Here is a 16,325-nt window from a genome sequence, read left to right on the forward strand (position 1 = left end):
TGGAGCAATCATCACCTTCACAGAACGACATCATATGCCAGCCCCAGAAAGTCATTAAGCAACAGCTGCTCCACTCCACTGGGTGGAAAGCTGAAGTGAAGAGTATGGCCATGACCTCACATTTCAGAGAAGCCACCCCAGCTAAGAACAAGATGGAACATCTGCACCATCCTTGCTGCTGTACTACCTTGACTACATAAACCAAATATCAGTGAGGCTCAGGCTAGTGCCCAGTGTGGGACTTATTTCACCTAATTTCTAAAGGTTACTGGAGTTATGTAAGTTCCCTTTAGAGTAAGGAACTACTCTTTCTATTTAGAGGCTGTAGAAAAAAATCTTCATTATGCTTTCTGGGTGCTGCATGGGAAGGGGAAGCCTCATTCATTGCATGACTTTTTTCAGAAAGACAAATTAAAGTTTGGCTTAACCCAACTCTGAATCTAGTTCACATCATCTTTGGCAACTAAGCCAAAAATAAGAGTTATTCACACACCTCTATTTCAGAAGGTTTTAGCTTTCTATTCAAACCATGCACTTTCCTCTCCATACAAGAAAGTCTTTAAGGGCATTGGTAAATACTAGTTTTCTTTCTGCTTTGTCTTCATTTGCTTCAGTTCTATGAAAGCCATGAATCTTCCCAGGGCAGCACTATCAGTATTACTTGGAATAAATAACCTGCAGTTAGCTCAGCTCATAGTGGACTCCTTTCTATATGAAAAGCATCACCTTTTTCCCTTCTGCCATTCCCAAACCGTCCAGCAACACTTAAAAGCTAAAGACTGGAAGCAAACACACAGTAGAGACAGCACTACTGCAATCTTATCTTGTAAATAATTTCTCAATCACAACTAGACATACCACTAGGAGGTGGCCCAAAGCTGCTCACTCTGGAGCCAGTAGAAGTTTTTAATTCTTGAAAACAACTTGAGAGTAGCCTTTAAAGCTGAAGACTTTATTCAGATGTCTGTAGACTTCAAAGCCAGCTGTAGATGTATTACTGAGTATAGCTGCAGCTCCACAATATGGAGTGGCTCCATTTACTAGGACTATTTGTAGACCTGCTAGTACATTGATTGCCTCAGGCAGCAACCAGGAATTAAATTGATTTAATCATGGAATCATAGAATACCAGGTTGGAAGGGACTCTCAAGGATCATCTGGTCCAATCTTTCTTGGCAAAAGCCACATCTAGACAAGATGGCCCAGCACCCTGTCCAGCCGAATCTTAAAAGCGTCCAATGTTGGGGAATCCACCACTACCCTGGAGAGATTATTCCGATGGCTGATTGTTCTCATTGTGAAAAATCTTCCTTGTGCCCAGTTGGAATCTCCCCAGAAGTAACTTATAACAATTACCCCTTATCTTTTCCATGTGACTCCTTGTAAAAAGGGAGTCTCCACCTTCTTTGTAGCCACCCTTTAAATACCGGAACACGGTGCTAAGGTATTCCCTAGGCCTTCTTTTATCAAAGCTGAAACAAACCCAGTTCTCTCAGCCTTTCCTCATATGGCAGGCTTCCCAGTCCTTTGATCATCTTTGTGGCCCTTCTCTGGACCCTCTCCAGCCTGTCCACAGCTTTTATACATACTGGGGACCAATACTGTACACAGTATTCCAGGTGTGGCCTGACAAACACTGAGTGGAGTGGGATAATGACTTCTTTATCTCTGCTGGTGATGCCCTTGTTGATGCAACCCAGCATCCTGTTGGCTTTTTTTGCCACAGCAGCGCACTGTTCACCCATATTGAGCTTGTTGTGCACCAGGACCCCCAGGTTCCTTTCCACAGAGCTGCTCCAAGCCAGGTAGATCCCAGCCTGTGCTGCACTCCTGGATTATGTTTTCCCACGTGCAAGACCTTACAATTGTCCTTGCTGAACTTCATAAGGGTCTTGTTAGCCCACTCTTCCCACCTATCCAGGTCTTCCTTCAGGGTGGTTCTCCCTTCCAAAGTGTCTACTTCCCCACTCAGTTTGGTACCATCAGCAAACTTATCAGGGTACACTTGATCCCATCATCCGGATCACTTATGAAGAAATTAAACAGTGTTGGGCCCAATATCGATCCCTGGGGGACCCCACTTGTGACAGGTTGCCAATTTGAACAGGAGCTATTTACCACCACCCTCAGGGTGCAGGCTGTCAGTCAGTTCCCCACCCACCACTTGTCTAGACCATTACACATCAGTTTCTCTAGGAGGAGGTTGTGGAAAAACACATCAAAAGCATTGGAGAAATCCAGGTGGACAATGTCCAATGCTCACCTTTTCCACTCAATGGCATACAAAACCTGGCTATTGCATACTAATCCTATGATTACAGTCTGCTGAGGATCCCGAGTGGAGTTCGATATATCAGAAAAAGGATTAGTTACATGAGGGGGCAGAAGCTGATCTGTGAAAAGCAATTCATCTAACTGTTAAGTGGTAAGGCAGAAGCCTATTTTGTAAGTAGCATAGAGAGAAGGCAAAAGATCTTCATTCTTTTCCACTAAAGTGCAGCCTTGAAAGACTTTTGATAATTTCTGAATTTCCCAATTATACCATAACAAATTTCTCTAGATTCCAAAACAAATATAATTTTAATTGAAAGTTACCCAAGTCTTACTACACCAGCTGCTTCTACCTGAGACTATAGTAGCCCTACCTGATCTGATAGCTCAGGAAGTAAAAATTTGGGATTTCAAAGGGTTTCTTGGAAGGCATAGCAACCTCTATCACCTTTGCTTAAGACCAAGGTGATGGACAAGTCAAGTAACTTTAACCCTCAAAGACATGTCTGAGACATCCTCTTCTGACCAGGATGATCTACAAGAACAAGGAGTACGCTTGAGCATGGGAAGGAAAAAATAATAATAAAAATAATCACATTATGCCTGTCTTGTAGAGTAGCACATGCAGCCTCTAAACAGCAACCTCAGGAACCCAGACTGGCCAATAACATTGTGCCAAACAAATAACTATAACCAGAGGATGGCTGAAATGAAAGAGTCCCTTCTCACAAAAACACCCACCAAGCAGAAATAAAGGATGCCAAATGTATCAACCTAGTGGATCTTTAGTCTGTACTTTGAGTTGATCACTCTTCTACTTTGCAGAGGGAAGTGAAGGTACTTGAAACACTTAATATATTCCTGAAGTTGTTTGTACACTTAAAAACAGGAGGAGTTCTTTCTTTCCTAGCCTTTAATGAGTTATACATTTTAATTTTTAACACACACACACACTTTGAGAGATTATCAGAAGAGTTTAAATGATTCAGAATAATAATGCCCCTTGATTTTCAATGTGTGCTCTTGCTTCTTGTAGGTGCTTCTGAAAACTAGGTCAGGCCTATGATGTATATTTTAAATTTAGCAGTACTTGTAGGAGAGAATAAAATACCTTAGTGCATCATTTGGCTGCAGACATCTTCAGAATAAACAATAAGATTATCCAAAAATACTACGTCAAAGTGTTTGAAAAGAAAAACAAAGCATGGCTGCTTCGCATTTGGAATATACATACATATATTATTAAGATGTCAATCACATACCAACCTAGAGGAGGGGACTGCTCTTTTGCATTTACGCATTACCATTTTCTCTTCTCCCACTGTGACATTTTGGCACAACAGCAAATATATCAAAACACTAATGGTCCTCAAACTCACCCAAAATTCAAGCATTGAAAAAACATTAACTATGAGCAAAATTAATTATTTAAGGAAAATGTTTTGCCTGCGAAAGGATGAAAATACCTCCAGAGGTGCTGATTTTTTTTTTGAGACAGAACACAAGAAAATGAGAAACTGTTGATGTTTGTAGGTTTTTGCTATAGGAAACAATAACTTTTCAAGTATTATGGCTATACAAGAAAAATTAGCAGAAAGAGCCATTTTTCCTTTAAAAAGAGTGCTCCCAAGAGATACGAATGTCTAAGCAACAAAATGATTTCTCTCGCTTAAATGAAAGCATGATTTGCTTTCCTCATATTCAAGGCTGAACAGACTTTTTACTTAAAATACACCAGTGCTGTGGAATTAATGTCAAAGCCTTTTCTCTGCAGTAATTCACACCAGTTCTTGGCCACTAGAGCAAAGGGGCTGTGCCTTTCAGCCTCCTTCTTCACAAACTAATCATCTCATATTTCAACACCATCGAATACTGTGTTTTGCATCTGGATTAATATAACCTGACATTTCATGGTCTTTAACTCCCTTCTAGTTAAAGATACACTGACCTCCCATAATCAGGAAACATTGGGAAAACAAGGCAATGTTCCTCTGGATGGAGGGAGCTGAGAACATTACAAGTCTCTATGGACACTGAGACTGTCAAGTGAGTTTTTATTTGAAATGGAAGATGTTTTACAAGCCCCTTCTGAATTCAACCAAGATTTTAGCATCAGCAACATCTTGGAGCAAATGATTCTTTCCACAGCTTAAATACTTCTTCACACAATGCATATCTCCTTTTCTTTGCTTCGATCATGGCCATGGCTGGTACCGTTTGCTGTTCTCTGAGTTCTTGTATTAGGAAAGAGTAAACAGTCATTCCCCATTCACTGATTCCAGTACGCATGTTTTCACATACTTTTCATAACCCTTCACTGTATTTTTTTCAGGCTGAGAAATCCTAGTCTAACCATTCTTCCAGTGAAAACCCTCCTATACCTCTGAGCTTCCCAGCTGCCTTTCCAAATCCTAGTTCTACCATAACCTTTCCAAGGTGGGTTTCCCAGGACTGCACAGATTCAAATATACCAGGGATTTTATCCATGACATAATCACAGCCTTACTTTTGCTCTGCATACCTCTTCTAGTAAATTCTAAAGTTGCACTTGCTTTTTTCACTGATAAGGACTGAGCTGATATTTCAAGATCATTATAACTCCAAGAACTCGACCCCAAATAATGGTCAGGTCAGTCCCTATCACTGCCTATATCTTTTTGAATTTTGTCCCCCCAATGTACACTTAAATTCACTGACTACATCTTGTGCACTTGCATTATTTCAAATGCCTTCTGCAGTTTTCCATAGGTGGCCTTCATCTTCATGGCCACAAAACAGCTATGAGTTTGCAATCTCGCTTCTCTCCTCTCTTTGCAGATCATTTATGAATACACTGAGCTGCACAGGCTCCAGCAGAGATCCCTCCCATATGACTGGCTGTTCTCAATTCCAACTCTTGTCTCCTGGCTCCACCCCATAAACCGAGCTCAAGACCTTCCTTTCAGTTTTTATCAAAATACATTTACGAACAATCACTTTCCATTCCCACTGAGCTATGCAAGAGCAACTTGGAGGTCAGGAGATGAAAGAGGTAATTCAGAACCATGTAAAAGCACAGTGAAAAGGTGGCGTCCATATGAATTTCATCTCCCAAGATATGCTGAGATGCCATTACCCATTTGAAAGTAAACATTCAAGAAAAGATTCCAAATGTAATGATCTTCCTTTTTTTGCCACAGTGAGAGATGACAGGACTGACCTTAATGTGTCTGTTCATAGCAGTAGACTGAGCAGCTCGAACTAAACCTTCTAATTCAGCACCACTGAAGTTTTTAGTCTCAACTGCCAGTTCTGCAATGTCCACATCTTCAGCCAGCAGCTGGTGTTCCCGCATCCGTACTGTGTGGATATGAAGAATCTGAAATCGACCTTTCTCGTCCGGCAAGCCTGACATTTTAAACAGAAAGCATGTCAATCAGTGCCTCGGCACAGCAACTGCAGCAAAGCCTTTCCCTCTCCTCAGTGGTCCTAATTCCAAAGGCTCTTTCTCACCATGAGCAATTCATTCTTATGAGTAGAATATTTGACAATGCTTTTTGTTTGAGAATATTCAATTACACTAATTGCCCTTGGCAAACTGATTAGCATCACCACCATCACAGAGAGAAAAAGCATAAGGTTTAGTTTCTTTCCTCGGGGTTGCTTCAAGTTGGTTGCTCTTAGGCTTCCACACCAGGAATTCACTTTAGACAAAGGCAATCTGGTCAGTCCCTTGGCATCCCTAAACCCAATTGCCATCTTGCAATTATCACAGAACCATAAAACCAAAGAATAGTTCAGGTTGGAAGGGAACTTTAAAGATCTAATCCACCCCCTGCTGCCATGGGCAGGGACATCTGCCACTAAATCAGGTTGCTCAAAGCCCTGTCCAACCTGACTTTGAACACTTCCAATGATGGGGCATCCACGGCTTCTCTGGGTAACCTGGTCCAGTGCCTCACTACCCTTATCATAAAACATTTCTTCCTTATATTCAATCTAAACCTGCCCTCTTTCAGTTTAAAACCATTGTCCCTTGTCCTGTCAAGACAGGCCCTAGTAAAGTCTTTCTCTGTCATTCTTATAAGCTCCCTTTAAGTATTGAACAGGCGCAGGAAGGCCTCCCTGGAGCCTCCTCTTCTCTGGGCTGAACAACCCAAACTCTCTCAGGCTCTGTTCACAGGAGAGGTATTCCAGCCCTCTGACCATTTCTGTGCCTCCTCTGGAGCTACTCTAACAGGTCCATGTCTTTCTTGTGCTTTCTTGTGTGGGGTCTTGCGTGCTAAGAAAAATGTCCTTAAAGAGCTGCCAGCTCTGTTCTGCTCCTTTATCCCTCAGGGCAGTCTCCCAGGGGGTCCCATCCACTAATTACTTAATCAACTGAAACTTCACTCCCCTAAAATTCAGGGTCTTGACTTCAGTCTTCACCTGGCCCATACCATTCTCATAAAATTTTCATTTTCTCCAATTGAGGTGATAATTTCCCAGTTTGCACCTTAGCAAGTCCCTTCTGAAATGCATACAATGGAAGATACAGAAAAGCCTTTTCTTAAAAGAAAGCATAACAAGTCAGTCTGGTACATCATCATCTTGGTAAAACCATGCTGCTGTTTAGCTCACTTTCCAGCCGACCTTCACAGCTTTTATTACAAGGATCTGATAATTTGCACTGATTAGTATTTGTACTGAGGGTATGTGAAAAGACATTTTAAAATGTGCATAGTCCCCAGCAGTGTTCAGTCCTTATCAACTGATAATTTATTCTAGGGATGCATTGCTCAGTCCTTGGAATTTATTTAATTTAATTAATTTTTGTCAACTAAAGATGCAGGTACTACACCTGCAATACAAGCAATCTCACCTATGTTTACTAATAACAGTTGCTATTAGTCATGTGTTTTCAAGTACAAAATTGTTCAAAGGCAACTGTCATTGTGGCTACATTTCTTTGTCCCTAAAGTACACTTTCTTTATTGAATCTTTCCTTCAATTCCTTGTAGTTGTGTTAATTTCTAAAGACTGTATCTGGCTATGGGTTTTGCCAATGCTAATTCTCTCTCATTACTATTCATCAGCCTGACTTCTAATAATTCTCTATGTACTACTACACACTTCTATATGCTTCCAATTTTCCTTTTTTTTTTTTGGATTATACCAGGAACAGGCACAAGTCTCTTTCAGTATTTTTTCCTGCATCTAACAAATATCTTAGTCTCTTCAGTCTCTGGCACATTTTAAACCATCCATGCTGTCTGTGCCACAAGTTTTTAAACCCCAGCTAGTGCTCTAGTTGTCTCTCTAGTCCTCACATCTTGCATGAGCTACATGCACAGTAATGCCTGATATAAACTGTTTCCTGCAGTACTCAAGGACAGCATTAACTCTGGAGCATTAGCATCAGCTCCCTGCCCAGGTTACCTCTGCGGCTGCCTCAGTAGTCATCAGCTTCACTTCCTCATTCCTTCTCTTACCTAAAATCTTTCCCTTTCAGCTATCAAAAAACTCCTTCCTGTTTCTGGCTCTTTCAAAGAGTGACATTACCCTTTAAGGATAAGAGAAGAAATCCCTAGCAAGCTCTTAAGATTACATTGCTAGATCAGATTTCAAGACTTTCCCTGCAGTTCAGACCGGCATTGACAATTACAATTTTGCCTGCCACTCTAGTATGATATCATATGATTTTTAGTGTTCTATGGACATTTTCATCTAATTTTCTGCAACTGAAAGGAAACAAAACATAATACTCATGGCCTTACCTGTTCGTTTTCTGTGAATCACTACAGTCTGAGAATTTTTACCTTTATAATAGTCAGTGCCTAGCTCAGAACATAGAAAATATTTTGCGACATTTGTATTTCTGTGGAAGGTTAGGGGAAAACGTTTTATGCACTCTTCCAAACTACACATCTGAAACTGCATATTCAATCTCTATATTAAACACAGATCTTAACCAATATGAGTTTCTCACTACAAGACAGGATCATTAAGCTTTTAATCAGTTCCAGGCTATTCTCTATTCGAACTTTGTTCTGTGAATTGTTAATCTCAGAACTGAGCACCACAACCTACTTACCCTTTAGACTCCACCATGATCTTTACTGATCAAACTTTTGATCTCAAAGGCAAAGTCAGAGACTTGTTTTCATGAATCTAAGATAGTCTGGGCTTAATTTCTTCATAAATCCTACATTATCATATATTCCATTATTTAATCTGCATTGGTGTCAGGCAGATGTGTACAATTACAAAAGTCCCTTTTAAGTTACTGACAGATAGCATGCTTTTCCAGCTCACTAGAATAAATGGCTAACAGAGCTCTTTGGCCCACTTTTAGTTCTGTTGATACAAGTAATCCAGACCTGCTGATTTCAGAAGCCAATAGCCAATGCTGTTTCACATTTGCAGTTCCTGCAGTGAAAGTCACCGTTATCACTTCATGCAAATAAAATGATCTGCACTTTCTCCAAGTCAAAAATTGCTCACACACTGTACCTGCCTACTCTACAAGTTCAACAGTTCCGCAGTTTCCCTGTAGGAATGGTCTGGTGCCATTACTTGGCTCCTTTCGTTCATGCAAGAGATTCAGGGTCCTGCCTGCCCACACCTATCCATTCTGCTGGACAGAAACTGACATCAGGTCAATGGCTTATCAGTAGGTAAGTCTAAAATGGTACTTTAATTGGCTGATTAAACTTACATGTAATATTATGGAGGGAGCTGCATGAAGTTTAGCACCTATGCTATCCTGGTTGATTATTCATATTAAGACATACATTTGCTTTACTATTGTAAGTACACACGAGCTCATGTATTGTGATATGCCAGCTTGCTTACCAATCTCCATTTTCACCTCCAGTCTCCCTGGTCTCAGCAGAGCCTCATCAATCAGGTCAGGTCTGTTGGTCATTCCTAAATTGAAAGTTAATAACAAAATAAGCATTATTTGAGCTTATTAAGTGGGTCTCCAACTCCTGAATACAGCCCATAGATCTAAGAAGATACCTCAAAGAGTCTCAAGAAAACAGACAAAAGATACCCATCTTCAGAAATATTGGAAAAGTCATGCCCTGAAGTACAGTCAGGGCAACAGGTATCAAACCTGTACTTGTGACTGTATCTGCAGGGCTCCTGGCACCAGGACAACTAGGCAACACAGCTAGAGAAGCCCCACTCCTCCATAGGCCAATACATCAATGCATATCATTCCTTGCAAGTTTTCTTAAACTATGAAACATTTGTTATCAAAAGCTAAAGGAGGAAATTGTTGGAAGTAGCAATATCAGTTGACTACAGCACCATCTCCCTTTAAATCTGCTACTGATGCTTGTCAAACAGCAGTCGTTCAGCTTGGATTAGTCCAAACAGATCCAATACCAGTAACAGTAACTTAGCTGACCTGCTATGAGGAAAATATCAGCAGTTTCCAACCAGACCCCATAACAGAGAAAGTAAGCACCATCATACCAATAACTAGGATGTTATTGAGCTGCTCTACTCCATCAATTTTAGACAGCAACTGGTTTACAACAGTATCATGGACTCCAGTGCTACCCGCCATGCTTCCTCTCTGCTTGCAGATTGCATCAATCTCATCAAAAATAATGATATGCACACCACTGTTTGCTCCAAGCTATTGGAGAGAAAAACATGTCAGGAATGCCACGTCATCACCAAAAACAATCCAAACAAAACAGTAACTTCTCAACAAGCTCAGCCACACAGGTACAGAACATTAATACCTCCAAGTGGTTTTAGTATCACGTTACGTATGTATGAGATCCCTTTCCAGAACAACATCTTGCCATCCTCCAAAACGGGGTGGTTGGTAGGCTTTGCCCAAGCATAGGACTTCACAGCTGACACTGGTAAGAGCAGCAGTGTTTCAAGGAAGAGGACTAGACTGAACAAGAAAAGCACGAGCCCAAAGCTGGAACATACAGCTCAGACAAAGGGTCACAGTACTCAGTATCTGGGAAAGCCCTCTGGAAGGGAGACAGAGAACAAAGCACATCTGTGGAGGGATGCACCCAATGTGGGAAATACCCCAGGTTGTACCAAAGTTAGAAAATATACGGCTTGCCAGAGTAACTTTGTTCTTAATATTTTTAAGGAGTCCATTTGCTCAGTGACAATCAGAAACAGAACTGCTTACTTCCAGGTTCACTCAAAGGTGAAGCAGTTGCAGCTGGTAATAGAACAGGATACTTTTTGTGACCGTATTATGAAGCTTTTTCCCTTCAAATTCCACTTCTAAAACATCTTTTGTGGACAGTGGAGACCATGTTAACACTGGGTAAATGTGCTGTCACTGGCAATCTGCCCCAGACACAAGTCATTACAATACCAACCTTTCGAGACCTTTTTAATCTTGCAACTTGTCATCAGGACCATCCCCTCCAGCCAATATAAAGTCTATTTTAACAGGTGTGTTATTGCAGAGGAAAAGAAGCTCACAGCTTTCAGTTATATTGCAACAACCAGAGAGAAGACTGTTTACATCGGTACAGGTTACCATGCAAAGCTGACTTATTAATAAATCTTTTGCAGAAGAAAATTAAATTATTTCAAGCCACTAGCAAAATCTACAGTCTTGTTAGGCATAAATAAAATTAAGGGATACAATGTCCATTGCTAATGTCTTCTGAAAAGACTTCCCTGCATTTAACCGTGACTTGCCTGACATTGTATTTTCTTTACCAGAAAATCTATCAAGATTAAGTCATCCACAGCAGAGAAAAGTTACCATAGCACACATGAAATAAGTATTTACACCTTCTAACTAAAGATTGAGCTTTTGATAGCCAGCTGAAGTAATGGATAAAAAAAACAAGTTTGGAAAAAAACAGAATCTTTATCTCCACCTTCCAGTTTCAAATATCTAGACTGTCAAGTTTCAAGACACTATTCTCATCCATCAGCTTTCTGCTGAGAAAAATTAATAATGTATCAATTATAATGCTTCAAGGATTATAATTTACTTACACTAATAAGCCTGTAACCCAAAAACCTGAAACTGTGAAAGCTTATTTGAAATTCATCCTACGTTATGTGCCACCTGAATTTAGTAGCAAAAATCCAAATAGATTATGTGTCTCCCACAAAGAAACAAAAGAAAAGAAAAAACGGAGCAAAATTTTTGCAATCCCATTTTCAAGCACTTTTTGAGCAGGTGACACACCACATAATACAAAGCATAGCAGGATGGGCCCTACTGTATTACTTTAAAATAACTCTGCATGGAATTTAAACAAACTGTCCATCTTCAGCATAGCTAGCTAGAAGACCAACTACCTCTTCAGGTTCTAAGATTGTTTTTTCAACTGACAGTGTGTGAATCTGTAAAACACTAATATTCAGTGACTTACAAGGAATAACTATAATCACAAGCTAAGCAGTGACTCAGTCTTTTAATGCAAGCAGTAATTTTCTGATTATAAACCTCCTTTCCGGTCATTCTTTAGGCACATTCATACTGACCATGCTATTTATCTATGTTTGCATTACCCTTCTTTGTTCTTCTTCTGCATCAGCAAACAGCTTGCGGATGTTGGCCTCAGATTCGCCCACATATTTATTGAGGATTTCTGGACCATTGACCACCTTTGGTTCTCTGGCATTCAGCATCTTGCCAATCTGTCTCGCCATAAGTGTTTTACCACAGCCTGGAGGTCCATACAAGAGAATGCCTTTCACATGCTTGCAGCCTAGAACAAGAGAGAACAAGTTTAGAAAGCAGGGTTATGATGGTAACAGCAATATATCGAAGAGGAAATTGCTGCTTACAGTAGGGTGCTTTTACAGGGATCTGGCAGAGATATGCATTAGCCTTAGCTCTACTCGGTGCCTTTATCAGTGAAATTCAAACACAGAATTGCCAGACTGGATCAGAGTCGTTCCAATGATCTGGCAAGGGCCAGGAAAAATAACCCATATAACAGCACAAATGCTCTCCCATGCATTAGGCATGCTAACTTATAGCTAAGGACTAAAAGCTTGAATTATAACTTCTCGTTAGTAATACAAAGCAACAGAGATCACTTGGTAAACATGTGAATAACAATTTTCAGTTCAACAAAACACAAGAGTAGGTCACACGTATACTGATCATCCCCAGTTACCAAGGAGCTGCAGGTACTTTTTCTACATCACCATGTGCCCTGAACACCAAGCAAAGACGTACTAGCAATTTAGGACAAGCATGTACTGCATCTGGTTCACTTATCTCTTCTCCTAGAGGGACACACAGTGCCTACAAAGGTAGCCTTCCTTCACAGAAGAGTTTCAACTGAGTTTAATTTTCAGGTATGTAAGCAAAATGAAGCATCAGACCTTCAAAGTTACTCAACTGACAGTGAGCTCCCAGTGTAGACATAGATCAAACACATTAATCTGATTCTTGAAAGAGAAAATGAGGACTATCATGTAATAATAATGTCTAACTTTTTAGCCCTGTATTGGGCTTTAATGAGTCCCATATAACACATCTAGTTCTGATAGCAAGTTCATAGGACAAATATTGAGAAAACTGAAAAAGGCCTCTAAGAACCACTAGAACCATGAGCCCAAAAAGCTTGACCTGTAACTAGAAAGACCTGAAACATTATCATTTATTCAAATAACAGGACTTCAGATCACTGTGCATGAGCACTGGTGTTTAAATTCTCTCCTCTAGGGAAACAGAAGATATAATGGTTGCAAGATAATGCTGGACACGTCCCATTCAGCAACAGGCACAAGTTTCCTAAGTGTGCACACAACTCCTGATAGAAGTTCCCAAGTGTGAACAAGAAAGTTTTCCCTGAAGGATTCTGGAATTTTGGATATACAGCTTGTGAGCCGCAGACATGTGTTATCAACTGTCTGAATATCATTATGCCTGAATATTTCATGCTCTGCCTTATACTTTGCTAAGAGAGGTTGTGGTAACAGCATGTGTCTACAATGAAGTTTGTTTTCTTCATTTAATGGGACTATCAGCATTTAGACAAGATCTAACCAGACAGAAAAAGTAACTGCATCAAGACAAAACCTTTCTCCTGGGATGAATCTGAAGGGGCTGGTGTTGGAAAACCCTGAAACAGCAGAGCAGAGATCATGTATCAGCACCACACTCAGGGAAAGCCTCAAAGTAGAAAGCCACAGTTTCATAGCAGAGGCATCTAACTACAAAAATGGCATAGGAAAATAGAAGTTACCTAGAGAAGACGACACAGGAGCTATACACTGCCCGATTTAAAAGGCATATACAAGACAGATTCAGCAGGAGAGCGAGTTTGGATATTGTCTGGTCACAGAGTAGTAATGAAAGAGAAGACAGAAACATGTAATTTATTTTGTCTAGATCCTTGTATTTCCAGCAGACCTCCTTTTTCTATTTTCCAGTTGATATTGAAGACCAAAGAGTAAACACAAAACTACAAGCAAACACATTTATTTTCAACATTTAGGACACAGCAGGTATTTCAGTAATTTATTTCTTCCTATGCAGTTTCAAGCACAATAGGAAGTATTAGTTCCTCCCTATATCACTTCACTTTGCCCATGGAAAAGACGGATGTGCAGATAGCAAAACACTCAGCCTACATGGAGTCAAGATGTCCTCCTCATGTTTTAGACCATCTTGGCCACACACAGCACCAACACCAAGTTGACAGACTCCTGCATCTACTGTCCTTCCTCTAGAGTAATAACTAAATCACGCCACTGTCATCCTCACCAACCAGACCAGCGAGGACATCCCAAGGAAAGAGACCCTAAGGAAGCTGAAACCACTGTAGCCTATGGGAAAACAGTACATTTGGAATCTGCCTCAATGAAAATCTCAACTTTGAACACCAGTGTTTAATTACAGAGGTAGGGAATTCAGTAGCACCTTCTCCTTTTCTCTTGCTCCATTTCACTGCTGCACAAAATCCCTACATATGTTCTCCGGACAAGTAAGGAACACAAGATATCCCTACATGTGAAGATAAAAAACCCCTATGTTTTGTTTCAAGAAAATTTATCTAAAACCTTAGAAAGCTTGAAGTATTAATTGTTTGAGGTAAAAAGCAACACAGTAATTAGCAGAAACTGTTCCATGCCATAGATGACATTCACAATGCATTCATGTTGTACTATGCTCTTGCAGTTTGACTTTAAGGATGCAAACGATCCACCAAGAGTCCTGCAATGTTTAAGATACACATTAAAAGCAAAAACCAAAAAAGTAGCAAACTGATGGCACAGAGCTCAGACTTGGAGGACCTGAGTTCAGTTTCTACCATCATCAAAAGTTTCACGAGCTTGGGCACACAGAGTTATTTATGTCACCCACACAGAATGACTTCCCTTCTGGTTTTTGGCTTGTCTTAGCTACGTGGTAAGTTCACCCCATACAAAAGAGTGCTCACGGCTGCACAGACCTCATGGCAACATTCTGCCTTTAAAGAACAAGTACTTTTCTCCTTTATTAACTTACCAATACTCAACTGTGATTTCATTTACTCCTGAATATTACAGTGATAAAGAATTCATTTCAATCTGAGTAACTGCTCAATACAAAATAATTTCTATTATCCACATGCATTGCTCGCTCTCTCTTTGAGGTTGTTCATTCACTGAAATGAAGTTTCAGAAGAACATTGCTATGAGGAATGCCTGATCCCCTACCAAAACCCCAGAGAGCAATACTGCTACATTGAATAAGCACAGTAATAAAAAGCTGAAAGATTTTTCTGGGCTTCTCTGCAGATAAAAAAAAAATTACTACAAAAATCAAGAGATTTAGCTAAGAAGAATTCATTAGTCAACTTTCAGGCATCCACGACTCAAAAACATAAACAACATATACTGTCAGTAAAGACAAATTTCACACAGGAACAAATGAGGCATAGATAAATTAAAAGCTATTCCTGTCAAATCAATGTCACGAAAGGTATTGTTAACGTGTTTCGTGGAGGAACATGATCACCTATGTAGCCAAACAGCACAAAGCAGGATTTCAATGATGAGTGATGCTTTGAAGGGAAATCCCAAGCAAACTGATGCTCAGACAGCTCCACTGTGCTCAAGCAAGAGAGACTATCAAAAGGCTACTGGCAAGTCAGGGCACATGTACATAAACAGGCCTGGGAGCATCCTGAAAGAGGCAGGAAAACTGTACCACAGAGTATCATTTTTCTCTAGTACACTTTCAAAAAAGAAACACGAAGAACAGTCTGATCCTTTTTTTTTTCTATTTTTCCTGCAATTCACAATCTCTCTCCTAGAAGGGGGTGCAACCTAGTTATACCCACTAGAAGCTTCTCTTCTACAGCCCAAAAACCCTGAACTTCTTGAAAAGCCCAAATATTCCCCTCCTCTGCATGAGATAACATAGCCTTAGCACTATGGGAGATGAGACTTCAGGTGCAGCTGAAGCCTCCTAGGATTTTCACACTCTTCCTATTCAATCTTGCTTATCATGAGAAAGCATCATCTCTTATCTAATAAATAAATTTAAAAAAAAAAAGGAGAGAAGCTGTTGCGGGAGGGAAGGGAGGGAAGAGGGCTGGTCAAAGGTAGGCCACTGCTTCAGCTGCCTGCCAAAGTCCTCAGCTGTACAATGTCATTAGCTATTCACCCCTACAGAGAAAAGGAAAAAAAAAAAAACACAGCTCTGGGACACAGCAGATTCCCAGAGACAATCTGACAGCTACCAAACCTTACCCAGACAAGCTCAGCCAGCATTGGGTAGTCCACACTCGGTCTTTAGCAAGTAAAACCACACGTGTGTTCCCCCACATCTGAACATTAAGGATATTACTGACCATCTGCTGCAAGACTTGGTTGCCACTGAATGGGCAACATTGAAAGCTGGGTCTTAGTCAGGTGGAAGAACATTCCTGAAACCAAAGCAATTAGGTCCTCTTCAAATAAAATTGCCACAAGCTACGCCAGTAAAGACTTCCCTGTATAGCTACATTCACCTGGCTAAAATTAAAGTTTTAAACACAAGCAGGACTTTATTAAAATAGACAGGTGATGACAAACTACAAATGTTAGTCTCAAATCACAGTGGGATCCTATGCACTACACAGGAATTTTGATTAAGT

The 16,325-nt window shown here is 40.3% G+C and overlaps 1 protein-coding gene across 2 annotated transcripts in view; it reads right to left on the minus strand.

Annotated features, from left to right (window-relative positions):
- NSF (N-ethylmaleimide sensitive factor, vesicle fusing ATPase) overlaps window positions 1-16,325 on the minus strand; it is an 81,977-nt gene that overhangs the window by 23,798 nt on the left and 41,854 nt on the right. For both annotated transcript variants that reach the window (XM_075036146.1, XM_075036147.1), the window contains exons 9-12: window positions 11,755-11,954; window positions 9,715-9,880; window positions 9,085-9,159; window positions 5,471-5,658 (exon numbers count right to left, since the gene is read on the minus strand). In XM_075036146.1, coding sequence (XP_074892247.1) covers window positions 5,471-5,658; window positions 9,085-9,159; window positions 9,715-9,880; window positions 11,755-11,954 — 629 coding nt within the window. The remainder of the gene's footprint in view (window positions 1-5,470; window positions 5,659-9,084; window positions 9,160-9,714; window positions 9,881-11,754; window positions 11,955-16,325) is intronic.

Source organism: Buteo buteo, chromosome 9, assembly GCF_964188355.1.
Source record: "Buteo buteo chromosome 9, bButBut1.hap1.1, whole genome shotgun sequence".
NCBI lineage: Eukaryota > Metazoa > Chordata > Aves > Accipitriformes > Accipitridae > Buteo > Buteo buteo.